General features: G+C 39.6%; 1 protein-coding gene across 2 annotated transcripts in view; it reads left to right on the plus strand.

Annotated features, from left to right (window-relative positions):
• Nucleotides 1–18,148, plus strand: part of kif4 (kinesin family member 4) — a 71,592-nt gene that overhangs the window by 15,381 nt on the left and 38,063 nt on the right. For both annotated transcript variants that reach the window (XM_043704770.1, XM_043704771.1), the window contains exons 5-14: nucleotides 3,423–3,512; nucleotides 3,898–4,064; nucleotides 6,050–6,144; nucleotides 7,496–7,615; nucleotides 13,255–13,430; nucleotides 15,454–15,515; nucleotides 15,962–16,094; nucleotides 16,855–16,913; nucleotides 17,585–17,690; nucleotides 17,912–17,983. In XM_043704770.1, coding sequence (XP_043560705.1) covers nucleotides 3,423–3,512; nucleotides 3,898–4,064; nucleotides 6,050–6,144; nucleotides 7,496–7,615; nucleotides 13,255–13,430; nucleotides 15,454–15,515; nucleotides 15,962–16,094; nucleotides 16,855–16,913; nucleotides 17,585–17,690; nucleotides 17,912–17,983 — 1,080 coding nt within the window. The remainder of the gene's footprint in view (nucleotides 1–3,422; nucleotides 3,513–3,897; nucleotides 4,065–6,049; nucleotides 6,145–7,495; nucleotides 7,616–13,254; nucleotides 13,431–15,453; nucleotides 15,516–15,961; nucleotides 16,095–16,854; nucleotides 16,914–17,584; nucleotides 17,691–17,911; nucleotides 17,984–18,148) is intronic.

The raw sequence follows: 18,148 nt of genomic DNA on the forward strand, positions 1-18,148 counted from the left end.
TGTGCCTTCAATGCTTGCCATTGCCTATCCACTGTCATCCAAGTAATTCTCCCCAATCTATCAAGGGCAACTCGTGCCTGATCTTCATAGATCCTTTTTAAGATTCAGCACCTGAGTGTCTGATTCATTTACCTTGCTCTCTCCACTTTGATAGAATTTTATCTTGTTATGGTCACAAATTTAGCCCCCCCCCCGCCCCCCCGGAGTGTCTCACAGCTAGATTGGCTTCATTCCCTTCATATTACACAGTATCCAGTCTAAGATGACCTGCTCTTTAGTAGGTTCCTCCACACGTTGGTCAACACTTCAGGAATGCCTCCTCTACAGCATTGTAGTTTCTTGTGTAATGCCAGTCCCAACATCCTGCAGTTGAAGGGTCTAAATATGACACCCATTAATGATTTTTTTTTGCCCCTTGGTATTTCTCAACTCCATGTTGTCGGCGCTAAAGCTCTTTCTCACTATTATGTTAATTTCTTCTTATCAGCAATGCCACTCCTCCACCTTTTCCCCTTTTTTGCCTGTCCTCCTTAAATGCTTAATAGCCTCGGACATCCAGTTCCCATCCCTAGTCACCCTGTAGCCATGTCTCCATAATCCTAATTATTATCGTACCTGTTTATAGCTGAGATTAGCTCTTGCAATTCTATTACAAATGCTTGTGCATTAAGGCACAAAACCTTTAAGCTTGTCGTTTTTAACACTGTCTTGCTCCCAATAGTGTTCTCAAGTTTTGAGAAGATTTGTAGCTCAAGTTGAGGTTCTGGAAGTAGGTTTGTTCACTGAGCTGGAGGTTCGTTTTCAGATGTTTAGTCACCGTATTAGGCAATATCTTCAGTGAGCCTCCAGACACTGTTGGTGTCTCCTGAGTTTCTATTTGTATGTTTGGGTCCAGAAACCCTAGCCACTCTCCCCTACACCAAAGACATTTTGGAGATGACTGCCAGACTACTCAGACCCCTTGGCATCATGGTAGCCCACAAACCCACCAACACATTAAAACAGCAACTAATTAACTTGACAAACCCTATACAGACAGCAAGCAAAACTAATGTCACTTACAAAATACCATGCAAGAACTGTACCAAACATTACATTGGACAAACAGGTAGAAAACTAGCCACCAGGATACATGAACATCAACTAGCCACAAAAAGACATGACCCACCTCTCTAGAATCTTTACATACAGATAAAGAAGGACATTGCTTCGATTGGGACAACACATCCATCCTCTGAGGAAAACCGACATGCACGAGAAGCCTAGCATTCCAACTGGAACTCTATGAACAAGCACATTGACTTGGATCCCATTTCCCACCCCTGAGAAAAAGAAAGGAAATGACATCAACCCAAGCAAACCCAAATCTATAAATAGAAAGCAGGAAACATCAGCAGTGCTTTGTCTGGAGACTCACTGAAGATGTTACCTAGTATGGTGATGAAACTTCTGAAAATGAACCTTGCAGCTCAGCTACATCCAGCCCTGTTTGAATTTTGAATTCAGGTCAAATTCCTGAAGAAGGGCTCATGCCCGAAACGTAGATTCTCCTGCTCCTTGGATGCTGCCTGACCTGCGCTTTTCCAGCAACACATTTTCAGCTCTGATCTCCAGCATCTGCAGTCCTCACTTTCTCCTGTTTGAATTTTGCTTTGTTTCCCTGCCTATCACTTTTTCCTTATTCCTTTTTTCTACCCTTTTTTGTCCTTACTCCCTCCTTCTGACTCCTGGCGTAAGTTCCCATCCCCTGACATTAGTTTAAATCCTCCCCAACTGCTCTAGCAACGCTTCTCCCTATGACTTCAGTCCCAGTCCTGCCCAGGTGTAACTTGTCCAATTTGTATAAGCCCCATCACTGCTGCAGCCCCCAAAATATTCATCCAATATATCCTGTCATTTCTGTTCTGACTGGCATGTGGCACTAGTTGTAATCCTGAGATCACTATCTTTTGAAGTCAGATTTCTTAACTTACTCTCTACCTGTCTGTGTTCTGATTTTCGGTTAAATGTATGAGGTCCTATGTCATTTGTACCAAATGTGTACCACAATCACTGGCTATTCACTGCTTAGAATATCCATACCTGCTCTGAGACATACTTGACCCTAGTGCCAGGGAGGCAACATACCATCCTGGAGTCTTGTTTGCAGCCACAGAAACACCTGTCTATTCCCTTTACGATAGAGTCCTCCATAAATATTGCCCTGGCACAATTTTTACCCCTTCCCTCTGCAGCAGAACCAACCATGGTGTCATAAGTTTGGCTGCTGCTGTTTTCCCTCAGGTCATTATCCTCAACAGTACCCAAAACGGTGTATCTGTTTTGCAGCGAAGTGGCTATAGGAGATTCCTGCATCACCTGTTTCTCTCTAGCTCAGTCTGGTGGTCACCCATTCTCTTTCTGCCTGAAGATCCTGAGCCTGTAGTGTGACCACCTCTCTATACATGCTACCCATGATACCTTTTGCCTCATGGATGCTCCAGTGTCACCACCTGCTGCTCCAGCTCTGAAACTTGAGCTTTCAGGAACTGTAGCTGGTGACACTTCAACTAGTGCTGATTGACTGCATAGATGACTATAGGAGGACATACTGGACATGCCTGGGCAGTTATCCACACTCTGGTGAATTACACTGTTGTATCTATACTAAAACAGTTTGGCTAAGGGTACTTTCTGGAGTATAATTCTTTTCTACTATTGTTGGAATGTTGCTGGGACCACAACCTTTGTAGCATCCACTTCTTCATAACTGGGTGCATTGAATTGTCTGACAACTGGCATCTGTGATGCTGGAGACAACTTGATTATCCATTCAGCACTTCTCGCTGAAGATTTTTGTGAATGCTTCATCTAGGTTTGGCGAACCATTTTTGTACAGAGTTCCATGTGGAACTATTGGATGAGCGAAAGGGTATAGAATTAAATGGTAAATTGAATTTAAACCTCATTGGGAGGGGGAAAGAACAGTATGAATTGAGGACATTTTTCAGTGAGTACAATGTTTTGCAAAGTTGTTTTCTTCAGTTGAGGTATGAAGTCAAGATTAGTGGCTTCAGAGAATAACTGCATTTGCATACACCTTAAAAGCTAAGTTTTTTTTTTGCTGTATAGTAACTACTTAGGCAGACTAGCACCCACTACTAATCATCTACAGATCGTCCCAAAGAGGGACCAGAAGACACCTTTTTTTGTGTGTGGATGATTTAAAAAGAGGTAGGGGATTGGAGAAGACATGAATTGCTGTTTCATTACAGCCAAAGGCAGTGTCAATTTAAAACTTCATTCATCTTGAATGAATGTCTTTGCTACTGGAAATCATTTTTAATGGGTTTTGTTTTAAACATGTAATTTTGAGATCCTTGCATTCTGTTGTGAAATTGTTCCCATTGTATTCTGGTTGCATCTTTTTTCATCCTTCATAGATCTACAATGAAGATATTTTGGATCTGTTGCATCCATCTCGGGAGAAATCCCAAATTCACATCAGAGAAGATCCCAAAGAAGGCATAAAGGTAACATTCTCTAAAAATAGAGACTCTATTAAATGAAATTACTGTCTTGTAAGTGATTGTTGTGATGTCCTTTTTTAAAAAGGACAGCTTTTCTCTCCATTCTAACTTTTAAGTTTTATTTCCTTGAGCTGTCTGATTTTTTTTTTTTTTTACTACCCACATATGCCAATTTAGGACAGATAATGAGACCTGACATTTTATATGCACCTAATATGCGCCTAACTTCATTATTGCCCATAAGAAGCATGCAGAATTTGGTTTTTTTTTTTTCCGGAGCTTTATAGTCACAAACCTGTATTCTAAACCTTTTGAGAGAAGTTAGTAGATCTGTCGTACAGTTTTGATTTTTTCTTAAAAACTCAATTCCTGTAGTTGCTCATTGCAGATTGTAGGTCTAATTGAAACAAAAGTGTTAACTGCAATGGATATGGTGAACTGCCTGGAACAAGGAAATTCTACAAGGACAGTTGCTGCAACAGCAATGAACTCCCAGTCATCCCGATCCCATGCCATCTTCACAGTCACTGTTGAACAAAGAAAGAAAAGTGACAGGTAATGGTGCTTCTGCTTTGGACAGGTGGCAAGTTTTCAGAGTGCTTTTCTTTATGTTCGCGTGAGTTATATCCTTATGCCATGTGATTAATTTTGAAACGGCTTTTTCAATCTTTAGCTTAAAGAGAGAATGATGCTTTGTCTATTGGAAGCACACTAGCTTTCGCAGTATTAACTTTGCTGAAATGTTCAAGGCAGATGGAGAAGAAACAAATACAATAAATATCACTAAAGAAATGGCGTAAGGGAAATTAGGGCTAAAGACTAATGTCCCCTGTTTTCTAAAGTAGCTACAGAGATGGTGCTTGCACTAATCATCTTTCAATAATCCTTGGGCTTTGGAAAACTGCCAATGTAGCACAATTTCTTTCCTCTTAGTTTTTGTTTTCTCACCTTTCTAACTATATATGTCAATTAGCTTGACACTTATAAAAATTAACACCTTTCTCAAGAAAAAAGGTCTAACAAGAAAGCATTTAGATTTACATATGAATAAGCAGAGCTAGCTTGGCCTCATGAAAGCTGAACAGATCTACAGGAAGAGACTTTTTCAGGCTTCATGCCTGACCAGTTTGAGAATACTTTTGGAGCTAACAAACAGGGAAAGCCACGAATTGTAATATTTGGATTATTGGGAGTAATTTAAAGTTCCCCATACGTATTGCACGCGATGACTGCCTATGATGTCAGTGATAGAATGAAATGGATAGACTGTTGGCTAACTAATAGTTGGGGTAAGGGGGTGTATTTAGGATAGCTACTTGTAACTAGTGGAGTGCCACAGGGATCACTATGGTGCCATATGAGGAAAGGAATGTATTGTAGTCAGGTTTGCAAATGGTCCAGAAATGTGGGAAGTTAAGTGATGAGCATTAGAGTCTGCAGACAATTTGATCTGTTAAACAAAAGATTCTCAGACAGCACCTTCCATCTCCACAATTACTTGCATGTCAAAAGGCAGGGGCGGCAGATACATGGGAGCACCACTTGCAAGTCCCCCTCCGAGCCACTCACCATCTTGACCTGGATATGTATCTCTGTTGCTGGGTCAAAATCCTGGAATTACCTTGTTATGGCATTGTGGATCCACCCAGTAGTGGACTGCAACAGCTCACCACCACCACCACCCCTTAGAGGGTAACAGGAGACAGCAATAAATGAGGCAGCTAACAATACCAACATCCCACATGATTTTTTTCAAAAGTGGACAAAAACTTGGTACATGGGATATAAATGTGAGGTTATGCACTTTGGCAGGAAGAATATTATTTTAAATAGACTGTAGAATATCTTCAGTGATCCCAAAAAGCTAGTAACCTAATGGATGATGGGGAAAGCATCATGTTGGCCTTTATCCCAAAGGAAATGAGTATGCAAACGTGGAGGTTTTGCTAAAACTGCATGACACTAATCAGACATCAGCTGGAATATTATGAATAGTTTTGTGCCCTTTTTATGTGATACACTGGTATTGGAGGCAGTTCAGAGAAAGCTTATTGGATTGATACTAGGTATAAAGGGACTGTTTTTGAGCAGAGATTGAGTAGGTTCAGCCTGTAATCTAATTTAGAAGAATGAGGCAACCTTGTAGAAACATACAAGAGTTCTTGGAAGCCTTGGACAGGGAGATGCAGGAGTGTTGTTGACTCTTGCACATGAATTTATGACTGCAGGCCATAATATCAATAAGTAATTGCATTTTTAAGATCAAAAAGGAGGAATTTCTTCTTTCTCTCAGGTGGTAATGAACCTGTGGAAATCTTTACCCCAGAGGCTGGTTTATTACTTACATTCTAGGTTGAGACATTTTTTGAAAACAGTGTTATGAGAAAAGGCAAAAAAGTGAAGTTTGAGAGTAACTGAAACAGCATGATCTCATTGAATGTTGGAGCAGATTTATTAGACTGAATGTCCTACTTGGCTTCCATGTCTTTTATGGTGTTTAGTGACTTTTTCTTATTTGCTTTTTGTTCTTTTCCCTGCAGAAACAGTTATTTCCGTTCCAAACTGCACCTAGTGGATCTGGCAGGATCTGAGCGCCAGAAAAAAACAAAAGCAGAGGGTGACCGTCTGAAGGAAGGTAATCTTGTCCTCTAAATAGGAAGTAGCAGTCAATGTTGCAATTAGAATGCTGATTGAAACATGATAGCAGTTGCAGGTGAGTGCAGCTTGGAGGAAATGCTAGAAGTAGACCTTGACATGATTTGAGAAGGGGTAGGAATTCTCAAAGTGAGTCTTGACTTTGGGGGAAAACAATTCCCCACTTGACTGGATTGAATTAATGTTTAGTTTTAATGATTCTGAATAATTGTAGATATTTTTCACCTGAAGAGGTTTTGATTAATCTTGGTGATTGATCAGTTATAAATGAAGTATCTGAAGATTCCACTGACTGGCATAGTTTTGATTGGCCTCAGGCTCTTTTGCTGAATAGTGGAAGATACCCTGAAAATTTGAATGCGTTTGGGCACAAACTTTGGCTCCAGTTTAGTTATTTTTCCCTCCTTGCAATTGTTGTAAAGCTTTCATTAGCAGCATCCTTTAGTGACCATAAGTTATGATGCACAATGGAACATTTCTGAATGGTAACTTGCTTTTTTAAAAAATAAATTTCTGCCTGCTATCTTGGATGCTTGTTTTTTGCAGCAGCAGTGTTATCGATTTGGATTGATAGAGAGAAAGAATCATGCAGGAAATGGGGAGAGATAAGGACAGGATTTACTGCTTACCTTAATTTTCTAGTTTGATTTAATATCTTGTAGAAGCACAAGATTAATTTCTCTTACCAAGAACCTTTTATAATTGCAATGTAACTGTTATGGCTTATCCCCTCCAAAATATGAGTGGAGTAGGCATTATTGCATGTTGACATGAGAAGCTAGTTGATTGGGAATGGGAAAAGTTTTTTCTTGCTCTTGAATCAGAGGCAGTGCTAGACCTGCTTGCTTGCTGAATCGTGCAGCTTCTGTTCGTCATTTGGGTTATCAGCACCCAAGGAAACATTCTAGATTGTTTTAAAAAAAAAAAAAAATTACATCTGTTAAGTCTTAAAATTATTGACGCTTCTTCAGATTAGATTATTCACTGACCACAAATGTTCGTTTTAAACCAGAAGTAAGGATTTTCTCTACACTCGTCTCATTATCCTGTTGCAAAACCCAGCATTCTTTTCTTTGTGCAATGTTAAGTTATGCTTTTGCATGTTCTTGTGGTCTTGGGATATGGCTTAATGAATTGAGATAGCTAACACATGAATGGTTGTTATCGACAAATGAAAACCAGTCTAACTATTTAGGCCTGATGTAACTATTGGCTGACAGAAGACCTCAGTTCTACCTGTCACCTAAATGTTTACTGTAGTCTTACCTGCTTGTTCGAATAAGCTTATGCCTTCTTGGGTGTGCTTGTGACTAATGGTCAATCTGTTTCAGGAATCAACATTAACCGTGGTTTGCTGTCCCTGGGTAATGTTATCAGCGCACTTGGAGATGAGCATAATCGCAAGGGCTTTGTGCCATATAGAGATTCAAAACTGACACGATTGTTGCAAGGTAAGGTAATTTGGTTTGTGTTAATATCTCTAGTAAACATTTTTGCAATTTGACTTTTTTTAAAATGGGGGGAGTAATCTGAGAAAGTGGCTTGAGATTCATTTAGCCTGTGTCCTTTTCACTGGTTCTTGGCATCATGTCCAAGTGACCGAGCTTTATACTTGATCAGTGAACAAGAGCATACTAATTGTGGTGAAATCCTCGTTTTATCTTTTGATGCTGTCTAAGCCAGCAAGCTGAATATGCAGCATTGAGAAACTGGGTGTTCCACTGACTCTTTTTTTTTTTCTGCTACATTCAGTTCTATCTAGATTAAGGGCTGGGATTTATTTTCTAAGGATCACTCAACAGGTCAAGGGTCTATCCATTCTTGGAGCAGTAAAATTGATGTTTCGGGCAAAAGCCCTTCATCAGGATGCTGTCTGAACTGTGCTTTTCCAGCACCACTCTAATCTAGACTCTGGTTTCCAGCATCTGCAGTCATTGTTTTTACCTAGTCTATCCATTCTAATTGGTTGGAGGCAATCTTCTGTTCAAGATTGACCAAAAGCCTGAAGGTAGGCAATCAGATACTTGGAAACTCTTCTCCTTCCACGTTGAAAAGGTGCTGCTATTCCTGACTCTAGGCAGTTAGGACTTGGAGTCTGGAGCAAGGGATGGTTCTCAAACCCAGGGTGCCAATGATAGTTCAATACAGCTGAGATGAGGGTAGGGGTTGCATAAAAGAAGCCTGCAATCTATATTTGCTTCATCCAGCTGACAAGTCAAGGTGCTCAGAAACCAAAAGGTAGTGTCTAACTTAGTGAAGCTAGGTGCAATGAACCTTTTACAGACTAAGTGCTGATGTGCAGCCATAAGAATGGAGATTCGAGCTACCATGATTTTTGTAATCATTCAGGGATGAGAACTTGGCTGTCTTGGGTAGTACTTATTGCCTTAAGGTGGTGATGAGCAGTCTATTTGATGTAGGGATACCAATGTTGCTGGGAGGGAGTTTGTAATTTTGATCTACTGACAATGAAGAAACTATGCTTATTTCTTACTTTCTAGATCAATCATCTGCAATTAACTTGGAGGAGGTGAGACTGCACTGTAGTACTGTATACAGCTTTGTTTCCTTGAGGAATGTATTTGTGTTGGAGACAATTCAAAGGACTTTCATTAGTTTTAATTGTAGAGATGAGAAGTGTGTTATTAAGCATTTTACTCTCTGGTGGTCAGAATGAAAAATCTAATTGAGATATATAAGCTGCTAAAAGGGACCGACAGTGATCAGGATATTTCCTTTTGTGGGGCAGCTTTGCAACAAGGTCCTAGTTATAGAATGAGGGGTAGCAGATTTCAAACAAATGAGGAATTACTTCTCAATGCTGTGAATCTGGAATTTGCTACCCCAGAATGTGGTGAGTGAGGCTGAAGGTGCTGAATTGCCTAATTCCTGCTCCTAGTTCTTGTGTCTGCTGCTCTTGTCATACCATTGTCATATCTGGAAGGAGCTGTCTAAGGATTCTTAGTGAGAATTTCTGCAGTGCATCTTGTAAATAATACATGCTACCGCTATTACATATCAGTAGTGGAGAGAATGTTTATGAATATGTCAATAAAGCAGCTGCTTGAGTCTTAAATTGTGTTGAGCTTAGTGCTGTAGGGGTACATTCATCCAGGCAAGTGTGGAGCAATCCTACACTTGTAACCTCTACTTTGTAGATGGTGGGTAGGCATTGAAAATTCAGCCAAATTCCTTAGTGGCTTTCTAGCCTCTGACCTGTTGATGTAGCTGCCATATTTGTGTGGTTGGTCTAGTTTTGCTTTCTGGTCAGTTGTAATTCCCAGAATGTCAGTGTGGTATTCAGCACTGGTGATTCTATTGAATGTGATGAGTTGATGGTTCGCTTTTTTGGATAGTTATTGTATGGAGGGAATATTGCTTGCTCCTGGTCAGCTCAAGCCTGGCTATTATCAAGTCATGGGATGATGCTGAACATTGTGCAGTCATTGATAAAATACCCCTTTCTGACCTTCAGGTGGTAGGAATGTAATTTAAACAGCTGAAAATGTTTTGGACTAGGATATTGCCTTGGAGAAATCCCTGCAGAGATGTCCTGGACTTGAGGTGACTGGCCACCAATAACCATAGACATCTTCCTTTGTGCTCGTTATGACTCCAACCATATTTTCACACCACTCCCTCCCCCTCTCCAAAACCCAAATCCATCCATGATTTCCCATCAGGTTTTTTAAGCTTTTGTTAGGGCTCTTTGCCATACTTGGTCCAATGTGAGTTGATGCCTTGATCACTGCGGTCCATGTCAAAGTGGCATTTGAGTTGAAGACTAAGCCTTAAATTGGAATATAAGGCAAGTGTTACGGATTTGTTTTATTTATAGGGATAGTTGGTTGCCACTAATATCTGGGAGGATATTGCTGAGACATCTGTGGGATCTGTCTTTACCACATTTTGCTCTATCTTAGATACAGTCTCAGTAGAGGTCATGATAAAACAACTATGGATGCTGGAAATCTGGAACACAAACAGAAGTTGCTACAGCGCAACAATGCTGCCAGACCTGAATTTCTCCAGTAACTTGTTTTTTTAATTCCAAGATCAAAATATGGCTGAAGATATCTTTACTTTTGTTTCCCCACCCTATCTGAGAATGCAGTGTTGAACTTGGAAGATTCTTGATCTAATGGCCTTTTACTATATTAATCAGTTGAAACATTCCTTTTGGGAGTGTGGGGGGTGATTTGCCAATGAATTTCCTCCTCAAATTGAATCCCCCATCCATAGTCATGTGAGTTCACCATTTTTAAATGCAGATTTGATTTGGGTTCATTTTAAAGAATTGTTTTATTCCTTTAGATTGTGTAAGCTCAAAAACAAAGTTTAAATGGATGCTTCACTATAAGAATCAAAAAGTTTAAAGCACTGAGTTGTTTTGTCGTTTCCAGCTGAAAAACAGGTCATCCATCCTAATCCCTCTAACTTTTTACTCTAGCTTTTTTAATCCATTTCCCTTCAGGACACAACTGAAGGTATATCCAGCACAATGTTTGTTTTTTTTTTTAAAAAAGACAGTTAGTTAAACCTCCTTTTTGGAGTTTTGGTAGAGACTTCCAGACCCAGTGATAACTCTACTCTCCTTCATTCTAATCTTTCAATTTTAAATCTGTGTCCTAAGCATTGACCTGTGGTAAATGGACCCCTCGTCCATTCCATCTGGGTTTCTGTCTTAATCACCCCAATTACATCTCTCAGCAGCCACCTCTGGTTTCTCCTTGAGTTGCCTTTTTCCAGGTATGGCATATTCTCTTGCATCTCCTCTGATATAATTCCTCCTTTTTGAGTTGATCAGCACTGTGTACAGGCCATGATCTCATTGCTCAGATAAATGCACTTCCAGCATAAGTCATGGTCTTGCATTCTATACTTTACTGAAGTAAAGAATTCCATTGCTGTTTTCATCTGCTGTCAATGTTCTGTGGCCATGCATTCCAGTCATGCCTTTCACTATTTCTTGGCCTGGAAACTGCTTGACATTGACTCCAGATTTGTCAGCCCTTTACTCTTCCTCTTCTTCCCCCGCCCCCCCCCCCCCCCCCCCTTATGGAAGTGCATTTACTGTGAACTGTAAGTTACCTCCAAGTACAGGTAGTTCTGGGAAAGCACTTGATTTGGCTAAAATGTCACTGAAGAATTAGGGAATGGTACTTTTGAGAACGCTTACCTCAGTTTGCATTAGCGTGATTCTAACGGGGATTGGTTCACATGCTTTGTTCTGCACATGTGCCATATTAGCGTTGGTCTTTGCACCATATTGCACATGTGCTGAAAGAGCTGCTTTGCGAGATACTGAACAGAGCAGCCATTTTTACATTTTTAATTATGCTGTTAAATTTTATTTTTGATGATTTCAGGCTGTGCTATACTTTGGACTTTTGAGGGATTTTTGCTAATCTGCCCCGAACTGCACTTTTTCCATTATTTATATTAAGCGGTTTTCTATTAAATGAGGTTTTGCTAGAATACAACTGTGGCATTTAAAGGAGAACTGTTTCAAGTTCACTTTTGCTAATAACTCATTGGCTTTGTCCAAATTGGAAAAACAAATTCATTCTCTCATTAGTTTATTCATTATCCATTAAGTGTCAAAATGCTAACTCACTACCACTCCTTCCACCTGCCTTGTTATATCTGAGAGCCGTACCCTTGTTGCCCTTTCCACGTAATGGTCAAAGATTCACCTGGATGAATTTAAGAATTCTACTCTTTCACTTCCTACCACATGAAAATTATCCCAGTTAATATGGTTGCTAAAATTTCCAACTATTATTGCCCTTTTTTAATGAGATTAGCCTACTTAAACTATTCATATTTAAGGATCCATGTTACACTGTTCCTTTTTTTTTCTTCTTCTTGGGTCAATCTCTATATGGCCTTGTTAGAAGCAACAGCAAATCACCCATCTTCGCAGCTGTAAGATATTCCCAGAAAAAATGTTGAGTTGCTGTTCCTGTCTGTCCGTGGGCTGTTTCTGAACTAGCAATGATTGAAACTTGGCATTGAGGTCTGTGCTCATCAGCTTTATTTGTTACAAACCATGTGTAGCCCTTGATTGCTACCAAATGTTCTTTGCTATTTTCTTTCTTTTGGTTTCTGGGTCTTCACAGACTCTTGACTAATTTTCTGCCCAATGTTTTACTTCTGATTTTTGTCCGAACTGAATCTGCTTTAAGGTGTTTGTCCCCCTTTTTGAACTACTGTAGCCTTCCCCAACAATGCTAGCAAATACCAGAACTATTTTAGCAATGCTCAGTCCCTATCTCTGCCAGAGCTGGTCCTGATGTCCCAAGAATGGAATGCACTGCAACCAATAAGTGATATCATTCACCCTGCAATTAAGTAGGCAGCAACACCTCATTCTGGGGGCATTCCCAGATAGAAAATCACCCCAAACCAAATGTGGGTTGGACAGCAGGATGTGCTGTACTACCTGCTTGTTGTAATTTTTCTTCTACCCTTGCATACTCCAGTTGCAGACTGACCATATCTATAAATATGCTTTTCAATGACTCATTACTGTAGGACAATGACAATTGTTGTACTAACTGAATGTACTTCACAATTACTTATTCAGCGCACAATTGTAAGGATATATGTTGTCTAGGTTGGAAAAGCCCTACCCGTTCTTTCGAAAACATGGCAATAAGTGCAAATACACTGAAGAACATTTAAACCCCACCAATACTTAAAACTAAAAACCTGTGTTAATCCTTTTAAACCAAAGGATAAGATTACTTAGCAGCTGCTTATTACTGTTGCTTAATATTAGTTTTTTTTACATCTGCCAGTTGATGCGGTCAATCATAAGCAGCCATGCTAAGCAACCAACCAACTTAAGTTTGCTGTAATGTCACTCCTGTTTCTGAACAAGGCTTTGACTTTTCACAGGAGTAGCAACACCATGACCCCTTTACTCTGAATTGTCCCTGCCACTCCAAGGGGTACTGACTCTTGTCTCTGGGTCCTCCTCGCCTGCTCCTTTCAATGCAAGGAATATGTACTTGTTTTGCTTTCAGCTAAAGTAAACCTTTGCAGTCAGGTTAATATTTGACTTTTAACTTGGCTTTTCTTACAGACTCACTTGGTGGAAATAGCCATACATTGATGATAGCTTGTGTGAGTCCTGCTGATTCTAATATTGAAGAAACTCTAAATACTCTACGCTATGCTGACAGAGCAAGGAAAATAAAGAATAAACCTGTGGTTAACTTTGATCCCCAAGCTGCTGAACTTCAGCGCCTTAAGCACCAGGTAAAAAGCTAAAGCTATTAGTGTTATCTGCTTTTCTCTCCCTGTCACACTAGCTTAATGTTCAACTTTCTTTGTTGAGCACTGCATCCATTTTACCTTAACATAGGCTTTGATCGAATATTGAAATTGCTGAACTAGGAAGGTGAATGAATCTGGTTGGATTCATTCATGGCCCATAGGAAGATTGTTGTGGTTATTGGAGGTCAGTCATCTCCAGTCCAAGACATGTCTGCAGGGAGTGTCCAAAGCCCAACCATCTTCAGCTAATTCATCAATGACCTTCACCCTCCACCATAAGGTCAGGGGGCAATGTACATGTTTTTAAAAAATGTTCACCATTTGCTTGTTTCAATATTTGAGGATTTCAATGTCCAAATGGAGCCATAGAAACACTGGGCTGACAAGTGGCAGGTAACCTTTTAGCCACCCAACTGCTGGACATTGGCCATTTCTTACAAGAGAATCTAGCTATTGCCCCTTAACACTCTTAATGAATTCTTGATGCCATAAGCGGATTTCCCATTATCATCAACTAGACTATCCATAAGAGCAGGTCAAGGGCTAGGAACCCCTTGGGAATAACTCACTACCTGACTCTCCTAACCTAATCCACCATCTATAAGGCACCAGTCAGCAGTGTGATGATGCATGAATGCAGCTTGACACATTCTCTCCAGACTTAGCCTTTTGATTGGCACAGCATCAACAAATATTAACTCAGTCCAATACTGTTCAGTGGCAACTATGTACCATCTACCAGTTACTCGGCAGAAATTTTCCAAGGATCTTTGTAATTAGAATGAAATCAGCCAGGTGGACTTTATAGAATATAAGTTTCCTGATTGAATGGGTCTACCGACCTGAGTCCTGGCTGATGCTTACTAAGGGTGTCGGGGGTTCTGTTCACTCCAGGAGCCAGCTCTGAGCTAGTTCAGTATCATGTACTCTACGTGTATAAATAGTGACCTGCCGATGGCTTACTGGCCTCGTCAAGGTATTTCACTCCTGAGACAGCACAGTCCAAACCCAGACCTCTACCTAGAAAAAGGCAGCAAATATGTGGGAACTTGCAGGTGGTGTTCCCCTCCATAGCCACTCACCATCCTGATTTTGACAATTTATCATCACTACTTCAATGTTTCTGGGTCAAAGTTGTAGAACTCCCTTCCTTAATTGCATTGTATTGCAGCAGCTCAAGAAGGCAGCTTGCCACCATGTTATCAAGTGCTGCTTGAGATGGGTAATAAATATTGGACCAGCAGTCATTGCTCACGCTCTGAGTGAATAAAAGAATTTGAAAAGTATGCTGATTCAATTCTGCATATAAATCACAGGGCAACAATGTGTAAGAGATCAAATTGGATGAAGGTGTTGCATTTTAATGGCTGTTGAGTGTTTTACTTTATTTCCGGTTTGTGTTCTGAATTGTTTTTTCTTGATGTAACTAAGAATGCTATGGCTCTGAATCATCTAGAAGAAAATTATTTAACCCTTTGTTGATATTGTACCTCTTCAGATGTTTTAATTCTAGTGTATTATAGGGTGTAGGTTTGCTCGCTGAGCTTTAGGTTTGATATCCAGACGTTTCGTTACCTGGCTAGGTAACATCATCAGTGGCGACCTCCAAGTGAAGCAAAGCTGTTGTCTCCTGCTTTCTATTTATATCTTTCTCCTGGATGGGGTTCCTGGGGTTTGTGGTGATGTCATTTCCTGTTCGTTTTGAGGGGCTGATAGATGGCATCTAGATCTGTGTTTGTTTATGGCGTTGTGGTTGGAGGTTGCCACTGATGATGTTACCTAGCCAGGTAACGAAACGTCTGGATATCAAACCTACAGCTCAGCAAGCAAACCTACACCCTAAACCTCAACCTGAGCTACAAACCTTGCAAAAGTTCGAGTGTATTATGCAATTCACTTTACTAGAACAAAGATAAATGACCTGGAATTATCCATATTTAAATATGTTCATTTCATAAAGGGTAGTAGATGTATTCATGCCATTCTTACCATGTTTTTGGTTCAGGTGCAAGAACTCCAAGTGCTGCTGCTGCAAGCGCATGGGGGAACAGTTCAAATAAGCAGCAGGTGAGCCTAGTCTCATTCAGTACCTAGTTAAGAGCAAATGTGCATGTAAAGATTTCTAGAACTATTTTTGATGTATTATCTTTACTTTTAAGAAAATGACTTTTAAGAAGTTTAAAAATCAAGCTGCTTGCAACTAGAAATGTGCATACAAGGCTAGCTTGGATTGTTGAGTTAGCTTTTACATTGTGTTGTGTATTCTTTCTAGTATCTAAAGTCTAAACTCAACTTTCATTGAATAGAACCCTTTAATTTTGACCCTGTTTTACCATTGTATTGAGAATTCTTTGCAATTTTCCTTTTGTTACAGTGGAAAAGGAATCCATACAATGACTTATTCCTCTCTAACTAATCAATGGTTTCTAATTTATTAAGATGGTAGCAGAACTGATCCCTCCTGTCTGATTTGCAGTACCATTATTTTTACCTATTTTTTTTTTCCCTCTTAGGGGAGTGCAATCTGAGAATCAACAAACTGTAATGGACACAGTAAGATTGCACAGAGAAGAAATTGAACATTTGAGTAAAGAGCTTCGTGATGCAGTTGGCCAGACTACTCAGATGTGTGAAAGGGTCATACTGGTGAGATTTTCAACTGGCATTTCATGTTTTGAAAAGTTTGCCACTTGTTACTTGCACCAGTGCAGTGACGCAGTATTCTTGCTTTGTGGTCTTTCAATTCACTCAGGTGTCATCCTGAAAAATATTTTCCCCTCAGTGAAGATTGCTATTCATAATTTTGTGTATTTCTTTTCAAAAACTGCTTGTTCATAATCTTTATAGAATAGAATCAAAGTCCCTACAGTACTGAAGTAAGGACATTTGGTTAATTTGAGTCCATGCCGATCTTCTAAGCATACAATCAGGACCAACCCATTTACCCTATCCCTGCATGTTCGCATGGCTAATGCGCTTAGTTTATATATTCCTGGAGACACATGACAGTTTAGCATGGCCAATCCACTTAACCTGCACGTCTTTGTACCATGGAAGGAAACCCATGCAGACATTGAGAACCTGCAAACACTACACAAATTGTCAGAGGGTGCAATCAAACCAGGATCCCTGATGCTGAGAGGCAACAGTGCTAACTACTGAGCTGTTGTGCTGCCCCCTCCCTTTGATTTTTGTTTTAATTTTGTTTGATCTGTTCGATCCATGCCAATGTCAATTGAGTCACTGGGTATTTGTGTAGATTTTGTGGTTGGGGAAGGTGGTGGTGATATGGACTTAATCTGAATTCCTTTTAAAAATTATGCTAGCAAGTCTACAAGTTCCAGTGTAATTTGAAGGCTGGCAACTTTTCATGTATCAAGACTAATAATTACTTTGTTTTGCGCAGACTGAACAGATGAATGAGAAATTGATCTGTAAACTGCAAGAACTCTCTCAGCATGCTGCGTATGTATCTACCATATTTTTCAGTTTAGAACAGTGTAAAATTTTGCATTTATTCAAACCCTCTTGCGTGAATGTTTTTGTGTACTGATCATGAGAATTATAATACTTTTTGACAACCTTGGTTTACTATTTGTACAGTGGTCTTCATTCTAATGGTAATTCTTTTTTATGCTTCGTGGTCATTTGGAATTTAGCTGCAAACATAACTAGTTGCAGTTGTCAACGTGTGGCTCTGCTGCAGTAATTCTGTCCAATTTGCTGTGCTTTTGTTTTTCTCTGCAATCGATGACTTAATGAATTAAAATGCCCATCTAAAAGATCATGAACTGAGACAAATTAATAAAATCGGAACTCCACAGCAATATTTTTGAAAGAAGCACTTTTACTAGCCAATTCAATCTTGAATCATAGAAGGATGTTCATCCTTTTTGCTAGTCTGTTTTGTTTTGGTATTAGTCTGAGCATTTTAAAATTTGACATCAAAATTGTGTGATGTCTTTGGGAATGAAATGCTTTCCCTTTTTGATATGACCTACTGTGTAGTGTGTAGCAGGAAAGTGTGGTTCTATCTCCGCTTTTGCATTGGAAACTGTACTACATGACTCCTTTTACAAGTTACAAATGTATACTAGCTCTGCAGAGTTTTATGTACTAGTTATTAACATTAACAGCTGCAAGTTGGACTTGGAGAAGCTAATGGAAGTTTCTTCAAATGAAGAAATGAGCGAGCAGATCAACATCCTACGCAGTCTGCAGCAGGCACTTTCTAATATGCAGGTGAGAGTTCAGGTCATCATTTTATGTCTATGTTTTGAGAAATTCTGTTACTCAACTGTTTAGTTTTGCATAATTGGATTTTTGAAAAAGTCATGTCTTCTGCTAGATGAAGTGGAGCTATGAAGACAGAAATATTGTCAATGTCTCAACCTTAAATGACAGTTGTAGTTTTTTTTCATACATGATCCCAAGCATTTTGTTTTTAAATTCTGCCTGTTTAGAATGAGTGTACAAATATGAAACCGGAAATGGAGGGAATTGACCTTGAGCAACAAGGGGATGAAAATGTAGATGTAAGTAATCCAGTTTTCACTACCTAATGTTTAGCAGTATGTTTCAGTTTTTTTGAGATTCCACCATGTAAGTATGTGTATGTAATTGCAGTCAATGTTTTTGCCTGATTCTTCACATGAAGAGTGCAAATATTGGTCATTGGGCTTGACAATTTGAGTTTGGTT

Source organism: Chiloscyllium plagiosum, chromosome 15 (genome assembly GCF_004010195.1).
Source record: "Chiloscyllium plagiosum isolate BGI_BamShark_2017 chromosome 15, ASM401019v2, whole genome shotgun sequence".
Lineage (NCBI taxonomy): Eukaryota > Metazoa > Chordata > Chondrichthyes > Orectolobiformes > Hemiscylliidae > Chiloscyllium > Chiloscyllium plagiosum.